This window comes from Harmonia axyridis, chromosome 3 (genome assembly GCF_914767665.1).
Source record: "Harmonia axyridis chromosome 3, icHarAxyr1.1, whole genome shotgun sequence".
In the NCBI taxonomy this organism is placed as follows: Eukaryota; Metazoa; Arthropoda; class Insecta; order Coleoptera; family Coccinellidae; genus Harmonia; species Harmonia axyridis.
In genome coordinates this window covers 37796082-37821532 of record NC_059503.1, presented here as the reverse complement: position 1 = coordinate 37821532, position 25451 = coordinate 37796082, and the positions used below count along the sequence as shown (strand labels likewise).

General features: G+C 32.5%; 1 protein-coding gene and 1 long non-coding RNA gene across 3 annotated transcripts; both read right to left on the bottom strand.

Moving 5' to 3' along the window:
* Positions 1-229: 229 nt before the first annotated feature.
* Positions 230-4475, bottom strand: LOC123674511. 2 transcript variants are annotated; one of them, XM_045609397.1, is made up of 8 exons: positions 4108-4474; positions 3687-4054; positions 3533-3634; positions 2995-3321; positions 2377-2938; positions 2172-2312; positions 1589-2117; positions 230-1392 (listed from the first exon to the last, which is right to left on the bottom strand). In XM_045609397.1, exons 1-8 carry the CDS (start codon positions 4119-4121, stop codon positions 1222-1224), a joined length of 2214 nt encoding a protein of 737 aa, XP_045465353.1. In that variant the 5' UTR covers positions 4122-4474; the 3' UTR covers positions 230-1221. The 2 variants fall into 2 exon arrangements, with proteins under 2 accessions (XP_045465353.1, XP_045465354.1); XM_045609398.1 differs by lacking the exon at positions 230-1392 and adding an exon at positions 1399-1535 and having other exon boundaries at positions 4108-4475.
* A 12849-nt stretch (positions 4476-17324) lies between these two features.
* LOC123674506 lies at positions 17325-18142 on the bottom strand. The gene is made up of 3 exons (XR_006746667.1): positions 17863-18142; positions 17580-17809; positions 17325-17372 (listed from the first exon to the last, which is right to left on the bottom strand). It is a non-coding gene; the product is annotated as an uncharacterized LOC123674506 (long non-coding RNA).
* Positions 18143-25451: the final 7309 nt, after the last annotated feature.

Here is a 25451-nt window from a genome sequence, read left to right as displayed (position 1 = left end):
ACATTTAAAGCTATAATGTTATGAGTGTATCATTGGAGGTGAACATAAAAAATATGTAATTATTTTAACGAGATATAATAAGTTGATTTATTTAACAGAAATGAAATTTCATTGGATTTTGGTAAATTACAAAGTATAGAAACTAGCGATTTCATCGTTAATTGATTAGGAGTAAGGAGATAGGAATATATCTTTGCTTGCAAAATATACTAGGAAAAAATACAAAGAGTAAATTATAGGTTTTATTCATCATATAAATACTTTATTATACATTCAAGAGTTAGTAACTCAATACAATTGAACATATAAAAATGTAACTATGTACAAAGTAACTACATTAATAATTCCTACAGTTATTCATTTTGAAGATATACCTTATAATAGTGGCAATATTTATTAGATAATTTCAGGCTCCCAGCTCCCCTACACCTGAACCAAAATATAATATTTGTATAGGTACAGTACGCGAATCTGTAAAAAAAAATTGATCTTGTTTCAAAAGTGAAAAGTTCAGAGAGTTAATTTTCGGAATGTTATCAAGCCTTCACTAGAATGTTTATTTGTGTCTGAAATTATTTAGAACTATAACTATACATATATCACATTACCACACCATTAAATACAATTGAACATTAACAAAAATTAAACTATATGTACAAAGTAACTACATTAATTATTCCAACAGTTGTCCATTTGAAGATCTATCCGAAGATAAACCCTATAGGAGTTGCAATTTTTTTTAGATAATTACAGGCTCCCAGCTCCCCTACACCTGAACCAAAATATAATATTTGTATAGTAATCTCTAACAAAAAATATTGATCAAGTTTCAAAAGTGAAAATTTCAGTGAGTTAATTTTCGGAATGTTATCAAGCCTTCACTAGAATGATTCTTAGAAAATGAAATTATTTAGAACTATAACTATACATATATTACATTATGCCACACCTATGAATACAATTCAACATATAAAATTTACCTATTTACAAATGAGTAACTATTATAAAAATATTAGCTAAATATAATTACATTATACCACACCCTCAAGTACAAAGCATCCTGCAAAAATTTAATTCTGTTCAAAGTATTGAATAATAATCATAGAATTAACTACTTCAAAAATAAGCAAACAACACCATCACCTTTGATTATATATCAGCAAACAACTGAGAAAAATTTAGCAAATAGTTATGTATATTACAATATAAAATAAGAAGCTGTTATTTTTTGTTTGGAAAATAGGATTGTTTCTCCATTTTCCTTTTTTTTGAAACATGCTCACTACCATCTAGTCCCATATTAGTTCTAAGTTTTGATATCTCTGCCAAGAATTTATAAAGTGTGTCATCATCTAAACTTCTGATAAAATTGGTATGTTCCATTATTGCAAACTGCAAAGCATATACTGTCAACATCTAACAGAAACAAAAGACATATATGATTATGGTCCGTAAATCAACCAGAGCTACTGGACTGGTAATGTTGGTTGTTTCAGTAATTGATTATGCACAAACTTTTTAGCAGTTACGGAACCCTAAAGTAACCAGAGTTGATATACAGAACATCACATATGTATGTATATGATACCTCTCGTCTTTCTTCAGAAGTAATGGACTTATTATTTTCTCTGCTCTCCTGAATAAAGTGATTTAGATCTTCCTGGTATCGCAATTCGGTTCCAGAAGGCTCGTTCACTTGTAATTGATTGTCATCATCTGAATGTGAGGAATCTACAACAGAATCGCTTCTCGCCTCAAACAAAGATACAGCATGTATATGTTTACATAGTACTTGTTTCACCGCATTTTCAGGACACTGACACTCGTATCTATGTATACATATTTTACATATATGGCAATATCCTGCTCTACAATCATCATCACAAAGTTCTTTAATACTTACAATATAAAATTTATCATTGATTGAACAAGATGTTACCTTGAATGTTCCCAATTCTTGTGGCTTTACCTTACCTTCCATTTTCTCTGCCTTTTTGTGTGATTCCACAGTTACCTTGTGTTGATAATTATTAGCGTTAGGTCTCTCAACATTTATTATTTTGGTCCACATCTTTTCTTCAACCAGCTCATCTAATAGATCCAATAATTTCTCAACCCTGTTAACATTATAGTAAATCAATTCCATTTATACAAATAAAAATATAACATACCTAATATTACGTTGTGTTCTCATTTTATTATATTTAAGTACTTTATTTAAGCTTTCGATAGCCATATTGGTATTTATTCCTGCATTAATCCTATGACAGTGGGCCCACATTTTTATTCTTTCTTCATTCTTGAAATAAAAGCTAGAAGAAAGTAATACTCTTTAGATTCATTCTCAATAAACATTTAGAGTAGTTAGTTACTTACCTCTGCAGATACTTGAGAAAATCATTTTCCCCTTCCTCCTCCAAATGTTTGAAATAGGTTTCTTTCAATTGTAAAAATATTGAGGGATCTGTTTCTTTTAGAATTGCTCTCATTTTTTTCTTCATGTCCTGTTTGATTTGTAAATTCTTGATTTTGGATCTCCCTTGAATATTCCAATTTTTAATAACGTGCCATGTACAAAGAAGTCTTCTAGGTTCTTTGTCCGTCTTCATCACTTTGGTCCATGCATTATAATATTTTGTATCGTCATCACTCATAAAGAACTCTGCTTGAATGGATTCACCTAGTCTTGATTTGAGTGCAGTAAAAAAATGCTCTTGTATAGTTTGGTCCAATCTATTTGAGAGCAGAAAGGCAACAGGAAAACCCATGTTTTTCTCATCTTTAACTAAAACAATTGTTAGATCCCAGTTATTCCTGTTGGTTCCATGTGTACCGTCGACACAAATGATTCTTTTAAAATCTCTCAACTTTTTTTCCATAACTCCGTTCATGTAGGCCAAAGCAAAATCTTCATCCCTCAATCCAGGACAACATTCACCTAAAATGATATAAAACATTCAGCATTTTGTTAATTCATTATATAGATTACCTCACCAATTCTTTTGAATAAAAACGCATAATTTTCTCCTCGTCCATTCCACTCTTCTACTTTCAAGGCAGTTGCTACCATATCGTCAGCATCCCTTCTTTTGTCAAGGTTAAATTTTCTCATTAAATATGCTAGATCTCCCCTCGTTATTAGATTTAGTCTATCTAATTTGTCATCTCGTATGATCCTAGCATCTTGAATAATTCTTTCAGTTGATACACCGGCAGTTAACTTCTCAACAATAAGGTTTTGTTGATACTCAGTGAGTCGTTTTGTTCTTAGCTCATCATTATGACCCACATGTGTCTCCACAAATGTGACTGTGACAATTCCTAATAAACAATAATATGTAGAATATTAATTTAGATACTACTATTTATATGTATTGGATATGTTCAGTGAATCAGTCACTGGATTCGTATGCTGGTTGTTTCAGTGGCTGATAATCCACTAAACTTTAAGAAATTTGACATTTAAGAGACCCCAACGTAACCTAGTAGATAAAGGCAACATATACTGTATCCATAGTGTTAATATAGTTACCATTTGTTGCAGTTTTAACTAACATTCTTGAAGGACATACTCCTTGAATGTGAATACTGCCTCCGGACTTCATATGGCGTTTCTGACCTACACATTCGTATCCTTAAAAATAAACAGTTATTTTCTTATAATAATCCATTCAATCAGGTCTTACCTCTATAATCACTTCGGTTACAGTTGTAGTTTACTATTGTTTCCCCATTCTTAGTTTTCAAAGTCCTGACACAGACATAATCAACTTCTCTATTCTCCTTTCCTCGCCATGCTTTAAACTCTTCATTGCTCTGAAAACTTAACATACTTTCTTTAATATTTACGTCATGGCTCGTTGCTAAATGTTTGTCCAAATCATTATAGCATGAAAACTTCTCTCTGTTTTCCCCTGGGCAAACAGAACACATTATATGCTGCTTCCTATTCGTTTTTGCCGATTCGTCATTATGAATTTTAAGAAGGTGCCTCTTTTTGTTCCATACATTGGTAAACTCCTTTTGACATACTTCGCAAATTAGTGGATTCGCACTGCAAAAAATACGTGCATTAATGCTAAAAAACATTTAAATAAGGAAGCTTACCTAACTGACTCCATAATTGAACAATTTAGAATTCAAATAAAGGTATATTCAACTTAGCAGTGAAAACTGCTTTTTTTAAATATTCACGTTGAAGCTTTTCCTAGATTGGTGGTATAGAAAACAGTAATAATATGGAATAACTTTCTTCTGGACACAAGTCAATTCGCTCTAAACAATAGGTGCAATAATTCTGAAGTAGTACAGAAACACACTGCTAACAATCGTTAACTGTCTGTTTCTAAATGGTTTTTGTATAAATCCCGCCAGAAATTCTCCCTCGTCGATTGACAAACGACTTCACACGATCACAGTCGAAGACATGGCGCTGTTGATTGGCTAGGAGGTTGTGAGGTTTAATGTATCCTTACAACAACAAGGAATGTTAACTTCCTCTATAACTCATAGAATAAAGATGTTTCACTCATAGACTATTTATCACAGAATACTAAATATACATTTATTTACAACATAGAACACTTAAAAACCATTGAATTAAATTAAAGGGCGAGTTCGGAAAGTCAGCGCTGAGGAATGCTTAGAATATAGGACACCAGGAAGTAGCATAATTATATATTCTATGGACGAATGCGAAGCGCTGTGTCAACAACTCGTTAGTAAATTATGGAGGGTTTATGCCATGGAAATATAATACAGTTCATTCAGGAATTATTGACATCGAAGTAGGCCATGAACGTCTAGTCGCGGCTTTATTTCTGGTTACAAAAATATCACTAAAAATTGCTATGGTTCATCATAGAAATAACCAGTTTAAATTAATTTCATCATTTTTGTATTCGAAAGATCCTGAATTTTCGAAATTACGATTATTACGAAAGGACGCATACAGTCATGATTTCATAAATTGAAATTCAGATTATATAACGTAAAAATATAGTGAAATGCTATCTCATTTCAAGGAAATCCAATGAAGAGATATCTATTCATTTAAGAGTCGCCCATGAAAGATCTCATTGCAGTTCATTAAAATATGCATATTCCTTTTCACCAAAGGCTCTTCAAAAATTGTTGCATTATTATATTAATTTTTTCAAATACACCTAATACTTTTCATCGATAAACACGAATAACGGAACATAAAATGATAGAAACTAGTACTCGTTAATATTGAAATTCTATGCGGCGCACGCGCACTTCTATATTTTACCTTAGCCCTTATGGTGGGTTTATGCACCATTCCTAAGAACTAAGGACCATAGACAAATAAAGTTCTGTCACAGATTAGTCTTTGGTTCTGTGCTGACGACTGCGTAGAGTCGTTTGAAATATTGATGCTGGCGACCCAAGGTGCAGGGTTTGGAACTAATGAATTGCTATTTCACACAAAAACATATTTCATCCTTATCTACTGAAAATGATGAAATGTTTTCGGCCAGAGACAACTAATGAGACTGTCAACTCCTTCACTAATTTTATCCGATTTTTGCCTTCATCTTTGTCTATATAATTCTAGAACGCATAAAGCTATCTTTGTTCCGGTCATGAAAGGCACCAGTAGAGGCGCTGCTTACGCTTTTGTTGGCGTTGCCAAATCTGAAAATATTTACTACCATTTCAAGAAAAAAGCGCCCTCTCTCTTATTTCTTATATGGCGGAAGTGCAATCTATGATCTTCAATATACGTGCTGAAATTATGGAATATGCTCTAAACATTTCACTTCGTAGTCATATATTATACAATAAAGCTCAGGCTACTTAGAAATGCAGTTTTTCGATAAACCAATTAATTCGATTTCTATAATGCAGATCTACTCAGATAGCACAAAAGTTATTACAGATATATTTCATATGCACATAAATATTGATTGATTTTTCTTTTTTTGTATTAACCTGTTTATATGCACAGATTTGTGATTAATTTTCTACATCGAAGTTAATCAAAAATATTTAAATATGAGTGAAATCAAAGATTTTCGGATAGTGTAAGATACATGAAAGTTGAAATTCACATCGTTTTAAGATGCTGAAGTTGAATCAGCCACAAATACCAAAAAGAAAGTGGTAGAATATTCCACAGAAAATATTTCCATGAATCACTCAGGAAAAGGAAGTTGGATGAGATTATCCATCACAAAGAAGTCAATTATGTTCTGTGGTGCTAACCACAGAACACTAAATATATAAGAAGTGTTTTATTTATCAAAGGCAATTTATATATTTGCTTGAAATAGTTATTATTTATAAAAATCAATACATAATATTCATTATATTGGGAGATTTACACTATAACCGACTGAAGAAAAAATACCTATCTATACCTACTTTTAAATTCTATCTGATGAACAACTGAATTGGAACATTTCTGAAGCAATATTCAAATTTCTACACATACATGAAAGATAAAAAATCTTCAGTTGGATTAATCTTTCGTCCTACGTTATAGTGCTCATTTCATAATTCGCTTTAATTATCACAGGACTTCTTTGGCACTTCATTTTCAGCTCATTTGGAGGTTGTAGGTGGAGATATGAAAAAAAATTATAAATAGCGATCAATTAGTAATTCATTTTAATTTGATATGATAATTCTGGATTACTTAGATGGTTATTGTTAGAATCATTAATATTTTCCATACAAGAAACATTTGGGGAAGTTCTGAATTCATAGGGATGATGATGATGATAAATTTGATATTTCAGTAAAGGCCAAGGAACAGAATTTAACTTTAATCTGGTTGGTTTTGAGGGATTATTATAATCACAATTAAGGATTTCAGACATATTATTCAGGATAAAAAGACAATGTACACTTTTTTTACATAATTATATCTATATAAATCCCATAACAACCGGTTCAAGAGCAGAGTTACCTAGGCAAGAATGCCTGTGGTGTAATTCCTCACTTTCGCGGATGCTACAACAATTTGTACATACTCAACCAATAACATAATTAATCAACACAAAATAATACAACAAAAAATCGGTTTACGAATGAATGTCACCAGAGTGAAGTGAAAATAAATAAATATCCAATCTCAAAATTAAACGGACCAACATTTTTCCTTATTACTGTATGTAATAATATGACACTCCTGTATAATAAATGTTCGTATTTACTTTCTAAAAATTGCAACTTTATGCAATTATCTAAATTGGTTCGATTCATCGAATTTGAATCAAATATTATTTATTAACATATCTATTGCTATTTTTAACGTAGCTATTTTATGTTTGAAGATATTAAAGACTCTTTAGGATAGGCTACAAACGATGTACTCGATTAAACTAATTAGAAAATCCGTGAAAACCCGATTTCAAAAAAAAAAAAAAAAAAAGGATTTCATAGCAATCAAATGTAATTTATTTGAATGTGTGAACCGAGTGACGTAGCGGATGGTTGACGCTGATTGGTTAAAAGTTACGAGGCAACCTGTCTAAATCTATAGACCTTGCACCGCACGCTCCGCACCGGTGCGGATTTGACGAACGCAATAGAAGTTCGATACATTTCGGTAGTGTCAGAAAATATCGATGTATATATATCGATAGTTTTCTACCTCTTGCCCATCCCTATGTTGGCATCAAAACAAATGCATCAGTTACAAGTCGATTTCAATTCCTCTAATTAATGTTCTAAGCTCTGAATACAAGTACCTGAATACAGGTATCCATAGTATTTAGATTGGAGTTTCCGATACTCGAACTTCAGTAGAATATCCGATATTTTTCCTTGGATAGATACTTTTTGCACATCCCTATTATTTGTCTATGATTCAAATCCAAGAGTGCCGGTGGCTTTCGTTCCCTTCAGTCTTCAGTTCAAATCTTACCGGTTCTTATACTTATAAAATTTTTCAAGAGTAATTGGGCTGACCAATGTTTTAGACATGTTAATTTGATCAAAAAGTACATACAAGTTCTTCGTATTTAATGGATAATGGTTAGATGTGCATCATGTGGCTGCTCTTTTACAGCAAAAAATAAAAATCCGGGTATAATACTTCAGAGGTGAGTTTTTTGTGCTTATTTTTCAATATATTGTATGTATTTTATTCGATCAAATTTGAAGGTTTACTAATACCCAAAAATCAATACAATCAACAACAAATAACTATCGAAAACTATAACGTGTTAGCGATGACTTTATAATATTAAGCTGTATTAACCCGGTAAAGGTAGCAAAACTACCTTACTACTTTACCATTAAGAAGAATAAGATTAATCGTAATATGGTAGAAATTCATGCTTAACTTGGCAATGAATGATAACATTTCAACTTAATTTTTGTTCCAGCTTTCCTTAAAATATAAGCAGCAAGCAAAATGGATAGTTTTTTTGAGAAAGACTGAATTTATACCCCAAAAAGTATTAATTTTTGCTCTCATTAATTTTCTGGGAATCCTTTTGAACATCTGGAGTGAGAGGAAGACTCTTTACAAATGCCCCCCTCAAAATATATCAAGTTGAAAACGAAGAATATAAGTGCAGAAGCAAAATATGGAAAACAAAGAATGGAAAGCAGAATGAAAACTAATGGAATGGAAAGAAGAATAGAAAACTAAAAGGGGCCCCGAGAAAAGAATACTTGAAGAGAAATGCTTGTATACTGTATGATAAGGTAATTCATTCTGAACTAACCTATAGACTTCTTGATATCATCTTTGATTCTATAGATAATAATAAGAATTAGAGAAAATATTATCTGCAGAAAAAAAAAACCTGATAATTTCAATATCCAAACAGATCACCAAACATCAAACAAAATGACCAAAAAATAGATATTCGAAATAGATATCTTTTCTATCCAAAATTCTAAAACTTTTCTAACACAGAATTTAATAAAGAAGTAATCAATCTTCTAAGTAAATTTTAATTCAAATAATAAAATATCCTTAGGATATGTGGCAGTAGACACAAAAATAGCTCATAACAACTTTCCTAGTACAAATATAATTATCAAATCATCACTAGTTAAATTACCAATTTTACAATTTACATTTTTTTTGTGTTTTTTTTTCTAGTTTTTTTTTTGTTTTTTTTTTTTAAGCAGAAATATACAAATACAGTATAATACGGTTATAACGACTTTGAGGGGACCGTGAATATTAGATCGTTATATCCGATGGTCGTTATATCCAAAAATTTGTATAAAGAACGCAAAAGTAGGATTTATCTGTGTATTTTATTTTGAGATAGTTAACTACACACAAAACGATAACAAATATGTACATATGAGTATATGGATAATATCATCATAATACATAGTGTGAATGCATGTTATTGAACTTATACATATTCAATTCAACAGTAATAGGCTTAAAAAAATTAGTAATTTTGCTTTGTTTTTCAAATCTATAATTTTCATGGAAGACACGTTCTAGTCTTTGGTCAATCATAGAAGTACTGTTTAATAATTGGGGGAGAAATCCAACAATGAAGAATTGAGAATTTTTTTTTATTTGTTAAATTATTGAAATATTCTTTTATGATGTAATATTGCACCCTACACCATTTTCATGGTAATTGGGTTTTTTGATAATATATATATTTTCAAATCTATAATTTTCATGGAAGACACGTTCTAGTCTTTGGTCAATCATAGAAGTACTGTTTAATAATTTCTGGTCATTTAGTCCTTCATAAGTAACGAATTTTTTCAAAATTGATACAGCTTGTAGGGCCTCGGCACATGATGGCACTGAACACAAAAAATTATCATCTTCATCGTCGTTTTCATCTACTGGATCGCCATCGTTCTCAATATTCTTGACAATATCCGCTTCATTTAAGTCTTCGCAGGTTTCTAATTCTATGTCAACATCTATAAGTTCATAATCTGATAATACTGTATTAATACAACGTTGCCTAAGTTGGGCCAAGGGAATATTATCTTCTTCATCAGAATAATTTTGATCTGCCATTTCATTTGTTGATATAAAGCCTGCATGACGAAAACATCCTTGAATGGTTTTAGGTGTTACCTTTTCCCACGCAGCCGACGCCATTAAAACTGCGTCTAAAAGTCTTCTTCCAGTTCTATATTTTTTATAGTTTCCAACAGTTGCATTTTACGGTAGTGAGTTTTCAGTGAATTGATTACACCTGGATCCATCGGTTGTAAAACTGCAGTGAAATTTGGAGGCAAGAAACACAACTTAATTGATTCAACCTTTGGATGCGCAGGACAGTTATCCACAACTAACAAAATTTTTCTTGAGGATTTTTCCAGTTTATTGTCATTGTCAATTTTCGCTTTTCACTTCCACTCATGTTTGCCGCAACCATAACAGTAATTCTGTCCTTACTCATTTTTCCTCCAGAGCATTTTTCTCCTTTGAACCTCATTGTTTTATCATTTTATAAAAAAGCCCAGTCTCGTCTGCATTGAAGATATTATCGTCCGAATATCCGTTTCTGATTTGTTGAAAAACATTCTTCAACCATGATTCTGGAACAGCTTTACACACGCTTGCCTCTTCTCCTGATATTTTTCCAAATATAATATTATGGCGAACTCGGACTATTAATCCATCCCTCCGAACAGTGGAAGTTCTCTTTTTTTAAAAGGATACCAAACTCGTTCGCTGTTTGCCTTAAAATCGGGCCAGTTATGGAAACATTTTTGGCGCATTGATTTTTAAACCACTCCAACAGGCACTTGTCCAAGTTTTCATGAGGTGTCCGGCGGAGCATTTTTGCTTTCAAAGTGTACTGATCAAATGCTTCTTTAATTTTTTCTTTATTTTTCCACATCGTTGAAATTGTTGAATGTGCAACGCCAAATTCCAAAGCCAACTGGTTGTTACTCTCTCCATTTTCTATTCGAGCTACTATAGCTCCCTTCTCTTCAATTGAAAAGGATTTTCTTTTTAATTTAGACGTTGAAGCCATTTTAGTGTACTCACTCACTCGACGAATAAACTGAAGTCAACCAATTAAGACCTGCTTATGTTTTCACAACGTAACATAAAACTGGGATTCCCCTGCATCGCTCGGGTATTTACCGAAGATCACGTTGACAGTGCCTGCAGCGGCGAATTATTAAGTGGTACGTCGCGGCGTAACGACGCGTCGTTATAAACGGAAGAAATAGAACAAGATAAGAAAATTTCGACGAAAATGTTTGTCGCTATGAGCGACTTCGTCGTTATAGCCAAAGTCGTTACAACCGAACGGTTTAATGATAAATTACTTAGAATTTCAACCAACTGTCGACAATTTCGTCGTTATATACGGATTTTTGTTATAACCGGTGTCGTAATAAACGGCTTTCACTGTATATACAAATATGTACAAATATATACAAGTCAACCCCAAGTTTCGTCGACTGCCTGAAGGGACCTGCAGTATCAGATCAGCGCCGGCGGAGGGGCGGAGCGGTATGGGAGGGAAGAGGAGGCTAGTATTCCTCCTCATATAGATAGTCGTATCTATAATTATTTAGGCTATCCAGCCGCTGATGTGTTTCTTCGAGGCTAGTATTCCTCCTCATATAGATAGTCGTATCTATAATAATTATTTAGGCTATCCAGCCGCTGATGTGTTTCTTCGAGCTCACTCCAAGAATTTAAGCCACCAGCGGCTGGTTCCTCCTCCTCCCTGGACTCGTTTTCATTTGCCGAAGCTGGTCCGGTGGACGGACCCGCCTCCGGAGAGGCCCGAACTGGCCCGGTGGATGGGCCCGCCTCCGCCGAACAGGCCCGCTTTGCAGGACTATCTTCTTCTGCGGAGCCTCCGCCCGGCCGATATAATTAAAAACTAACAAAAATTAAAAAATTCAATATGGATACAGTAAATAATGAATATAAAATGGTGAAAATAAGAAAAAGAAAAGTATAGAAAATAATTTAATTTTACTTGCTCTGATAAAGGCATTTCCATCGCCGTTTCACAGTTACAATTTGGAATGGCCGACAGTACAGGTAAATGATCAGAATCTAATTCATTTAATGCAAATGGTTCTTTAATTGCTAAGTTTTTCGAAATCATTAGGTCTGATTTTCAGGCGTTTGCATTTCTCGGAGGAAAATACGTAAAGGAATTTTGTGGCTAGTTCAGAATATAATTTGAGTTACTCAGAAATTTTTGAAGAAAGTTTCCATTTCTATTGTTTGTTCGGCGATTCCAATGGGTATTTCGACTATTGCAGTCCCCCAAAATGAGGGTTTTATGACCCAGAGCCATTAGAGCGGTCATTTCGTTCAAACATAATGGACTTTGATAACCGTTGTAGATATTAACTATTGTTATATTATCGATTTTAATAGCCTGACTTTCTAAAGAATATGTGCAAGTAAATTAAGTAGTAAATTAAGAGACCTCCACTAGCCCTAGGCTTTGGTTTGTTAAAATAATAGTAATTTGGTAGTGTAGGGGGCGTTTTTGTGCCGAGTTTTGACTCTTGGATACATATCATATCTATTTTGTTTTCGTTTGTGAAAATTTCAAGTTCATTAATTTTATTTTTAATGCCATTGGCATTCCAAGTAATTATTTTGAGGTCTTTTTTGAGCGTTATGAACCATATTTTTCAGCTATTTTACTAATGATCAAGATTTTATCTTATCTCAAGTTTTCATCCATTTCTGTTTCCATAACAGATATTTTGAATTTCAAAAGCGATTTATCGATTTCCTACTTATAGCTCTTAAATTATTTTTAACATCAAATCACTGGACGAAAAATCTTGAGTTGAAACACTTGCCTTCCGAGAATTATCATTCACTGCTTCAAAAGTACGGAATGAAATAACTTATTAGTTAATTTTCCAAATTCCATCACAGCTGGGGTGGAATCTACTTTTGGCAAACAACAAATAAAAAACTAAACATAATCTTAAAAAAACATTGAATCCCAGCACTTCCATTTTGCCCGCTGCTTTTTTCGATTGCATTGGTTAACCGTACAAACAGAACCAATCCTGCCTTGCCATTTTGTCCTTATGTCGTCGTTCAATAGCATTATCCATATACTTACGTTTCCTCATAAATGAGGACGAATATATCTGAGGAGCATGAATACAATCCTTGTCCTCATTTATTGAATCATCTGAAAATATCAAAATTACGGGTAATTATATAGAAGTATCGGTTGGACAGTAAAAAGTATCTATACTATAAATTACAAATCAAATAAAGGAAAAGAAACATACTACTTAAATTTTCTTCTCTACATATAGGTTTCATAACAAGCCCATTAGCACTGGACAAGGTGGCAACTGCACTTCTGGTTTTCTGAGCAATATTTCATTTATTGCGTCATAATATTTCCAGTGTTTATGGGTATTACCTGATTGCTCGTTGTGTCTCTTTATCGTTTTATAGGTATTTTTAAGACCCTTCCATTTTGTATTGCTTTGTTGTGAGGTAAAGTGGTAGCCAAAACATTTTAGACAGTTGATTTGAAATTTTATCCCAAACAAATTTTTTAATACCAGTTGAAAATTCTTTGTCATTTTTTATATAAAGCAATAAGCTGTTTAGTGCTTATAGCACCCACAGCTTAGTATTATCTGAAACAAAAAACTAAATAAGGAACCAATTTTCTTTTAAATCAGCATCAGATTTCAAAACAGAGATCTCTCTTGCTAGAACTTTCATTGATAAGTTTACTTTTTGAAACTCTTACCTGTAATTGATGGTGAGCAGTTATTATTTATTGGCGGTGTCAATCTGACAGAGCTAGGATGCAGAACCAATCGAGAATTTCCAATTGGAATACTTTCTAATGAATCTGAATAGGTAAATAGCACCTACCATTAGATAGACATGTGAGCTGATCATCGGTAACCAGAAAATCGATACGATTTCCATTGATTTCTATGGAAGAGTTTCGTAAATGAATTTTATTACTTTCCATTTTATTTTAGGTTATGCTTGTGATTATTGATTAGTCAGAACCGTAAAACAGCAAAAGGTTGTCACGAAATATAAAATTCATCAAAAACAGCGCTTTTCCTCAATAAAAGTTGAAAGTGTATTGACTTTCGGATTGTTAACCTTGAAAAGCACTTTCTATTTTAACAGCCAATCAGATCTATATCTATATGCGATAAGCGATAATGCGGAAAGCTTGCATATGAATCCACCTTTAGGAGGAATAGAACACTGTTGAGATCGCTGTTTTTGTAGCAGTTGTTTCTCCAAATCTGACCTACGGCGTTTAGAATCACGATGGACTCCCAATTTAAATAATGTTTCTTCTAATTCCATTCTGAAATTAGCGAGACATATTGTTTTCTGATTTCCTTTTTGTGCTTCCACTCTTCTACGTAGAAGCCAGGCATTTACGATGGTCATGTCCAACAGGTGGTAAAGTAGACGAAAATACCATTTTTTAGATTTTAGCTTTATATTACACCGACCAATCAAGCTATCCAAAAGGTCGACTCCTCCCATTGTATTCTTTTACAACTTTAGGGTATTCGATTTCCACTCTGTCATTTCGTTTCCTGTCATATTTCTCTACCTTCGTTTTTGGAAGAGTTCCGCAGAATGTTGACGCGAGAGATACTGTTTTATTATCCTTCCATGGTACTAAACTAATTGGTACACCTTCCAATTTAGTTATATATTCTTTACTTATACCTCGACTTTTTTTATTCATTCCTTTTTCTGTAGGAAGGGGACACTTTGGTATACGATTTCTTCTGATAGTACCCAATGCCTGCACACCGCGATGGGATAGGCGAATCAAGATAAGCGCTACGCTACCTGGTGACAATCAGAGTAACTATAAATGTTGACATGGTTTGCTATGGTTCTTACCTGAGAGGTAGTCAGTCCTTTTCATTCCTCTGAGGTTCTTGCATTCTGCTGTGTGTTTGTGTGATATTCTACAAAAATTTAAATTTTTCTTAAATTATTTTAATAGTTATGAGTCGTTCGAATCGCTATTGTTCAGTTCCTCAGTGTTCTTCCTGGGAAAAAAAAGTACAAATATCACGTTCCATGCTTTCCCTCAAACTGGTAATAAATATCGTGTTTGGGTGGAAGGGAAATTGGGGAGTAAAGTGTTGATGGATCGACAAAAAGCTTGGCAACTGAAACTAAAAATCGATAAACCAGTGACAAGAAATATGAAAGTATGTTCCCTGCATTTTATCGATGATGATTATTTTTATCGAGGTAAGCACTCACAGCACGTGGAATTTTAGATAATAATATAATAATAATAATAATCGTTTACAGATTCCAGTTCTACACAGAAAAAATGTTTGAAAAAGACTGCTGTGCCTTCCAGAAATCTTCCTGTTGGATCTACTACCACAAAGGAAGAACCTGAATGTTCTAGTAGTAGATCTGAAAGATTGAAACAAAGAAATATTAACAAAGAAAAACTTGTTGCTGAAGAATGCTCTTGTGAAGAACTCGAACCTGCTCTACAATCTACTTCCCAAGATGAAATGGAAGCTGCACAAGGTCTATTACTGCTTCTTCAGGGTCAGCCTGATTATAATGGGCCTAAAACTTTCAAGGATTTCGAAGTGCAAGTAAATACTCCTAAAGTATCTTCTTTGTGTGACCTGATAACAAGAGATAGTGCTCTAAACAGTTTTACTGGTCTCAATAATATGAAACTATTAGATACAATAGTAGAAGCAGTACACTCTATTTACAGTGATCAAAGATAACATCGTTTAACAATCAAGCAGCGTATTGTTTTAGTTTTAACAAAATTGAAATGTGATCTTTCATATGTGACATTATCAGTTTTATTTGGCATTTCACAAGAATTGTGGCAAACATACATTTCTGAAATGCTACCCATTTTAAGTAGAGTTCTAAAATGTGTCATAAGATTTCCAGATTTTTCTGAAATACAGAAAAACATGCCAAAATGTTTTGAATCTTTTCAAAATACTAGAATTATCCTAGACTGTACGGAAATTTTTATACAGAAACCAAAATGCCTTTGCTGCCGAATTAGATTTTACTCTATAAATCTAATACCACAGTTAAATTAATGACGGGTGTTCCCCCTGGAGGTTTAATTACTTTTATTAGTGAACCATACGGGGGAAGAGCATCTGATAAAACTATTTTCCAACAAAGTGACCTAATTTTAAAGTTAGAAAGTTCACAGGATGCTATTATGGTGGACAAAGGCTTTTTAATAGATGATATATGTCATCAGTTTAAAATAGAGTTGATCAGGCCACCATTTTTAAAAGTTAAAAAAAACAGTTGAGTACCGAGGAAGCATTGTTAAATGCTAAAATAGCAGCTGCTCGAGTACATATTGAAAGAGTCAATCAGAGAATCAAGATATTTAAAATTTTAGGAGGTAAATTGCAGTGGTCTCTTGTGAAGAAAGTTGAAGATATATTTACAATTGCTTGTGCTGTAACCAATTTGTCCAATTCAATATTTGCTGAACATAGATTTTTAAAGAATTAGATTACTTAAAAATAATGAGATACCGCATTTTCCAATTAGTATGCAGCAAATGGTCTAGTTGTTCATTAATTGATTCTTCATAAAAATTATTTATAACAATCAAAAAATCATACTGAATTTTTTGTTTCTAAGTCTTCAAATCTAAGGTACCTTTATACAGTATTGGAAAAATTCCTTAGAAATATTTGGACATGTACTCTGAAATTCTATATATTTTTTTTTCAGGGCACACTGATGATACTTCTCTATCACATTTTAATTATTTCAGAAAAGTCGTATAATATGCCAAATATATTTTCAAAATAAATACATTTCATAAGTGAAATATTTTCAATTGAATTCTCATTATTTTTGATGATTCATTAGTCAAGCAATAATATAATTGGATAAATAGGTATCAATATGAGTAGTTTTAAGTTACCTAGTTGTATAAGTTTATTTTTAGAAACATTTTATGTAAATTGAGTTATCTCTTAATAAATAAATAAAGATGGATATGTGACTTTCAGTAGTATTCCTGAAAATATTCAATACATTAGCAATTGTAATATTTTGTTGGGACTGTATAATTAAACGGTAGTGTGAAATGATCAATTCGGCTAAGTAAAAAAACCTTTCACCTAAAGTTTATTAGTCATGCAAATAACATGTAACATTTTTTCAAAAAAATTTTTCTTTGTCACTATTAATAATTTTTTTGCAAATTCATAATTGAAATCTATTTTCAATATTTCTACACTCTTATCAAAAGAAGCATATAATATAAAATAACAAGTAGATACATTCAATAATGCCATGCCCAACTGAATTTGACCATAATATTTATGTTTTTCTTTTAAAAAATATTTATTTCCTGTTTTTCCAATGAATTTCGTGTTTTGCAGCACTTCATTTATGGTCCTGGTAGAACCTGAAAAATAAAATTTCTATACTGAAGATTGCAATCAATGAAATAATTGCATTCAACATGAATTTTAGAGAATAACTTATGTTAATCTCTTCATTATTTCAAAAAATTAAATTATGCACTACCTTATTTGAAAGTGGAAATATAAAAAAAATTATGTCTAAACAACAGGTTTTAATTCCAATTCATGAAAATTCTTAGGGAAATTACCTTCATATAAACATTTCACCTCCAGTAGAGCAACAGGCCTGTTGTCCTCAAAAATGACACCATCTGGAGAATAACCCAGCCATGGATTTGAGTGTGAAACGACCATACCAAAATCCACAACTTGTAAGGATGTTTGCGCAATAAAAGCCTCTTTAGCATCACCTTCGTACTTGACGCTTTGTTATCCCACCCAGTTTTGGAGTATGTATATAACTCATATATTCGTGAACCTACAAATAAATATAGTTTTAAACAAAGGTATTTAAGTTATATAAAATTTTACCTGTTACTCTATATTTCCTCTGTTCATGCCACTCTTGAGAATGTTGGCAAATGCTGATTATTGTATCAGAAACCTCACTGAACAGTTCTGAATACAATATCTTACAACACTCATTTTCATTAGTGACTGGTACAATTGAAGTTTCCAACATGATAACGGACTGACATGCATTGTCCAAAATTGCTAGAACATCATTATTATCAGGCCCAACTTTTTTTTCCAGGATTTTGGTACTGAAACTTCGTCTTCTAATGCTAAAATACAATGTTTTAGTTTTACCAGCCAAACCTAATATGATCTAGGCTTTATTATAGAGCAACCTACCTATGTTTAGAAATTGCAGATTCAGGTAATTGGCTGATGAAAAAATTATACATCTTATCATCATCTACTTTCAACTCACATTGCTCAATTTTATTTTGTCTTTTATAGGAACAGCTTTATATTTTTCATTCGTTAGGTGTTTTTGAGCTGACCAAACACATTTCATTTCTGTTTCACGAAGGAATACAAATATAAACCGTGGTCATCACTTTTTGAACAGTTTACTCATTGTTCAAATAAGATACAACCTATCCTGCCATATAAATTTTATAATATACTTAGAGTATGGTGAAGATATGCAAAAATTGTGAATACGGATCTGTTCACTACTTTGAAATGTTATTGGTCAAAAGTTGACTCAGAGCTATATCCAAAATGGCGAAGTGGTTCCGCTTCAACACAGAATAGAGAGGTATTACAGAAGCGACACTCTTTGACATTTCCTTTGTTCTCGATGTAACCAATTTTGGTGACCTTGAAGAACTCTCAGAAGGCTGGTAGTTCTACTTGACCACAGAATAGTAAATATTTATATTAAAACTTCTCAATTCTATGACATGGCGCTCCATTAGAAATTACATTTGCATGATTACTGGTATGATATTTGGGACATGACTGCGTATTGAATGGAAGTAGTAATTCTATTTCAAAATATTTTTCAGCCTAAATTTGTATTTCATTTCAGAATTTGAATTAATGGTAAGATTCCGACTTTCATTATCTTACTTGAATTTCCTGAAATACAATAAAATCGCTTTTATAGAATACATTAATAATAATAAATAATAATTTTATATATATATATATATATATATATATATATATATATATATATATATATATATATATATATATATATATATATATATATATCGTACTTGTGTCAAACGGGCAATGAACTCGAACACCGAAACACGTGGAAAGATGTAAACATAACTACTGACAATATGGCGGTTGGGTACCATGAAAAAGGGAGAGTGTCGCTTCTGTAATACCTCTCTATTCTGTGGCTTCAAGTCACGTGGTGTCGTCTCCTCTCTATCCTATCTCGATGTTCTCTACTAACTACTTAACTTACCCAACTGATGGACGTTGGTTATGCGTTCAGTTTTAAACTAAGCGCAATGTCGCCGCGCCGTTCAAAGCAATCCACAGATCGTTCTCGAACACTAACGCGCTGGTCCGGCTGGTCGGTTCTATGTTTCTATGACAATTAGATTTTTTTGTGGAATTTTCGGAAGCTTCTCTGATTTTTGTAGTTTGTATTTTTAAAATTAAAATCGTTGTGAGAGCTACCAGAATTGCCTCCGTGAGCTACCCGTAGCTCGCGATCGACAGGTTGGCGACCACTGGTCTAGAATCTAGATTAAACTGTAGTAGCCTGTTCGCTACAGCTGAGTGAAAAGAATGGGCGTATATTGCGGTATCATCCGCGAATTGAGCTAGTTCAGAGTTCGGAAAACCCGGAATGTCATGTATGTATAAGTTGAAGAGCCTGGGTCCAAGGATGCTACCTTGTGGCACACCTGCTTCAATTATTTTGACGGTAGATTTCGCTCTTCCGTTTTTAACAATAAATTTTCGATCCGTTAGGTATGAATTCACGAGTTGAATGATAACAACTGGGAGTTTTAGTTTTATCCGTGGATTCAGACTTTTTCGAATGCTTTTTCTAGCATGGCTGTATTCTGATATTTATTGAAGCTGTTAATTATATCTATCACGATTCTACATATTTGATGAGTAGAACTATTTAAGTTCTTCTTAAGGGAGTTTGCTAAAGGACATTCGTTTTCTTGTACAGATTATTCAAATAGTTGTGCTTCATTCTATTCCTTATGTGGAAATTAGTAATGATGTTTGTGGCTTGAGCTCTAACGATATCTCTTGTATTCTCATCTATTTCTTCTATGATATCTTCGACATCTGATAGGATTTTCTTAATAGAGATTTGGTTATTATTTGGTGGGGTCACAAATTTGGGACCCAAAGATAGCACTGTCTTCTGAAGAGGTTAACCAGCCATGATTGTTTTGTGGATAACCGTGAAAACTGCTTCTTTGTTAGTTGGTCAAATTTTCTTCTCAGGTTATTTTTTATCTTGTTGAAATTGTAGGTTCCCTAATAACACAAGTTAGTCCATTGGATATCCATTGGACGGACTCCTCTGGACAAACTGGACATCCAATGGACAACCACAATGTAAACACTGGACTGCATATGGACATCCATGGGACATTCACTTTCCACCTTTTTGGACTTCCATAGGATGTCCCTGACGAACATCCAATGGATTTCTTTACTGTACAGGGTGGGCAAATTTCGATGTTTTAGCACTACAACTTTTAAACCAGAGGTGATAGACAAAATCTGATACCCACTTCTCGATCTCTTTTTCTGAGAAACTATCAAGGGTAGTATTCATTTTTGGCCACCTTCTTTTGTTTTCGAGTTATAAGCGAAAATTGGAAAAAATGGCGATATCGAAAAACATTCATATCTCCGTTGATATTGATGATAGAGTTCTGAAATGAAAACATTATACAGTCACTTTTTTACATAGAATCCAGTGGCGTGCTTGTCTTTTCAAAAGAGTTTTCAATTACGAAGCAATGACCCAAATTTATGTGTTTTTTAAATGAGAACACTATATTTCTGTGACATTTTTGAAAGCTTAATTTTTCCTGATTTCAAAAATATATAACATCGTATAGTTTGTATCAATATAAATAATGGAAAATGGTCAAAAACTTTTCTCACCTAAGTGTCTCAATATTTCTATGGTTTCAAATGTTGATGAGCACAGAAAAATATAGCTTCTTATAACAAGAGCAGTATCCTTCCGTCAATCTGATTATTTATATTGTAGGATTTTCGGGCGGTGGAGCGAAAATTCACAGTTTTCATAAAGTTATTTATTTTCCAATAAAAGCATATAGAATCATACACACACACGTCTTACGACTTCACACAGCATAAAGATTTCTAACCTCTCTTATTTTTTCGCACGTAAAACATAGAGTATCACATTGTCATATAGAACATAGAATTGTAGAACACAAGGGGCATGAGTAGGCAACACAAAATACATACATATACTACAACTCGTCCAGACCTGACGTTAAGTAATGAATTCCGTAGAATTTATTACTTCACAAAAATTTTTCATATACATAAAGGATCATAGAGTATACATTACATAAATCATAGGCATACAGTTCAATTCAGTCTGTTGAGATTGTTATTTTATCTTATCCTTGATCATTAATAATGCGAAGAAGTAATTAAAAATTTATTTCCCGAAAGCACATGTAGCACTTTCATCTTACATGAACTCGTTCTAGTTAACCTATATTCAGTATATTCTTCTATGTTCCCATGACAATTGACAACCTAACCTAAGTTCACAAATAATTGTTTTCTTTATCTTTTATACTTTTTATTCTTGAATATTTTTATTTTTTATTTTTGCATTGCATTGTATGGAAGAATTCGAGAAAATCATAATAGTTTTTTGTGTAACTTGTGCAAGAAGAATATATTTGTTGCAGGAGGCATGAAGTTTACAGCTCGAGATGAAACCAAGAACTATAAACATGTTAAGTGCAACAATCAAGTATACTTTTTATCACAAATGTTGCACATAACATTTTTCTATGATCGAGTCAAATTTATTTTGTTTGCACTATTCACAATGCCAAAAGTTATTTTTTACCCTTGTTTCAATTTTTGCACTATATAAACTTTTTGCACGATCATAGAAAAATTTATTTTGATGAAAAAATAAGGTTTAATTTGACATTCCAATTCAATAATTGAAAATTTCAGTGGATGAACGTGTTATGTCAGGAAAATGAAGTTTTGACATTTACTTTCCAATCAGGTGTCTTTTCACAACTTTGAAGAAATCAAAATATTTATATTATCTAACTGTATTATATTGCATTTAAATAGTATTTTACTCATGTTGTCGTGACGAATTAATACTTTCACCCACTCCAATATATCTTCAATGATGAATCAGATAATATAAACGTTTTCGATTCATTATATATGGAGTAAAGGCAGTACAACAAATCTATCACAATAATTCAATTTCATGTGTTTACGAAGAGTCTTATCTAATGGCCAAGACTGGAGAGGTCCAAGGTGACTCACTAAATGTGTGCCTAAATCTGATGAATTACATGGTATTTCATAAAAATTTTCCATATTCATAAATTTTCGCCCAATCAAAAATATTTTTCACCAACAGTTACGATATTCTCTGAAACAATAATATTTGCATCTATGGCACAACAATTATTGGGTTGATACGAAGTGAGCATAAAATTTTCAAAAGTGATTTTTTTAAATTGTTTATCAACTCTCATATTCAATAATAATGGTCCATCCATATGTTCAAGCATTGTTTAAGGAGAAGATAGTTGGTTACTCGCCCTGCAAAGGGCATTGGATGTGCGTATGTGGCGGTACCTATTAGAATTATGTGGCAAACTCAGAATTTTTGGGGTCCATCCTAATGCGCCCTCTAGGCGGCTATTTCTATAATCATTTGTCGGTAAAGAGGTTTCTACATTGGGTACAAAACTTGACGTGAAGAGTAAATAATCGGAGCCAAGTAAAGTAGAAACACTTCGATGTTTATGACCCAGGTTTCGAGCTTGGGATTTTATTGCTTTGGTCGTAACGGAGTTTGTTTTTGTTATCGGATTTCGCTCATTCTTACATACAGTTAGAAGGCTTCAAAAACACGGATTTTCAAGAATTTTTTTCGCGCAGACTATTCAATTTATTAATTTGAAAATTGGTGTACATATTATAATAACCTTATAATATATTAACATATTTTTTATTTGTCAAAATAATCTTCGCGAATGTTGCTATCGCCGATCTCCTAGAGCTCCGCAAAAAAAACCAATTTTGCGGTGATCACGATATCTCTGGACCGGATTATCTGAAATGAAAATCGTGAAGGGAATGTATGATCTGATTTGCGTTTGAAAAGAAATACTGTGATTGGAGAAAAATAAGTATAAGACTATTTTTTAGTTTTTCGAAAAGAGAATTTTAAATTTAATTAATTGATTATGTAAAATTGTTATCAGTGAATAGTTTCATGTCAAGGTTATCTACCTCAAATAGGTAACTAAAATATTGGAATACTGCCAAAAGAAAAAGAAAATTTGATTTAAAAAAACTATTCTCTTTTTTGTGAAAATCTCATTTGTTTTGTGATAGGACGTGAATGTTTAATTTATGAATATACATATAAGACTTTTTCAGCTGAATATTTGATTCAAATTATATCGAATTTTGGTTTGCAAAGAGATTTTTCATGAAAAATAAAATTATAAAATTCCATATAAGTTTCCCCTCTCAGATCGGCGTTAAGCATTGAATAATATTGCTCAGGGCCCCCGCAAGGGACATCAACGCCCGCGTGCGGAACATATTTTGGCGTCCCTCGAAGGGGGAGGTGGAGAAAAGTACTACTGTATAATCGGAAATTTTTTTTTTAAGTTTTGTTGAGAATTTAGTATAGAATGGTTGAAAATCTATCAGCAACCTTCATTGTCTTAAGAACTTTATGGTGTTATTTGTAACATAATACATTTCAAATGTGTTTCAAAACTTAAGCTGTATTCTTCTATAAATTATTCATAAAGGCATAAACATTTAATTAGGATCAATCCAGAAATTGAATGGATGTTTTTCTAGATTTGGCTGCTGCAAATTCTTCTATATTATCAATCAATCAATTTTATCGAGTATCTCTTGCTCTATATCTAAGATTGCTAATCCAGAAAATCTTTCTTGAGACATGGTAGACTTCAAATAGTTTTTAAAAATTTTTAATTCAGTGAATGATCTCTCACCAGAAGCAACAGACACAGGACGCAGGTAAAGTGAGAAGGATTCTTGAGGCAATACTAAGATTCGGTAGAGAAGAAGTTAGATTATTTTCAAAAATATATTGTAGAATTTCAAGAGGATTTTCGCTTCAGATAATGAAAACAATCCTAGGGCTCTTATCTCGTTGAATAAATCATTTTCTTTCATTTCAGTCTCTTTTTTTCATGTCATCAGTTAGCTTTTGTTGAAGAGCATGACAGCATTTCAATAGATATTTGTCATTTAATTTAAGAATATCACAAATAAAACAAAAAACGTTAACGTTATCTACTATTTAAGGAACTAAGTGTTTGATCCATTATTTTCTAAAAGAAATTTATTTTAAAAGCGATTTTTGGATCTTCCGTCTGTTCATAATCGAACAATTTTGGTTTATACTTTCGTCTTACAGTATATAATGGAGCAAAATCTTGAGCTATCTCAAGAACAGCCGCTAGTTTTCCAGCTCCCGCAAGTTTTTCCTCGAGAACATTATCATCCCTACAATTTTTGAAATGATCAACTAAATTCTTCAAATGGTTTTGGCACACTTTAATGTCAATCGCTACACTTTGCATCATGTTGCTTACAATATTAATGGAATGAAACGTCATAAGAAATTATGATACTTCAAATAAATTTAAAAGAATGAATATTTAATAAAAGAGAACTTGCTTTATGTCTAGTTTTTATGTTGAAAGTATCATTTTCTGTTATTTCTAAAAGGCTATCACATATTTGAATAAAATGAAACTTTAGCATCGATTCTACTTGACCATCTAGTATCACTTAGGGGTTTTAGACGTAACTGAGGCATGGGCGCCCGCAGAAATTTTTCTCAGGGGGGGCAAAATGAAAATTATTGAAAAACGACCAGGCGTCCATGATTGTCGTAGGCGACATCAGTATTCCGTTTCTTTCTATTTCTGTATTTATATTTATCACCAGCGTCTACTCTCAATTTCAAAAGATCATTAAAAGTGGTACAGGGTGGACAAAATACAATAGTTTCGTGTGTGCTCATTAAATAACGCATAACATTCTTTATTAGTTAAATTAACAATATTATTAAAACTTTTCACGAAATTTATCCGGCAAAAAAGTGACTATACTTTTTTCCCGGATATATGTATAATCTTTACACTCACTTTTTTCCCGGGAAAAAAAGTAATTTCGAGAAAGTTATATTTTGTTACCTGTCAACAGAGATAGAATGTCTAATTTTTTTCCCGTGCCAAATTTTTTTTTTATTTCAGTCTGAAGGTAGGGCGACGAAGCTTTTAAAACAATATTATGACCAAAAATACGATTCGAACAATAGCTCTACCCTCAGAGTAAGAAGTAAACAGTTTACTTCTTACTCTGAGGCT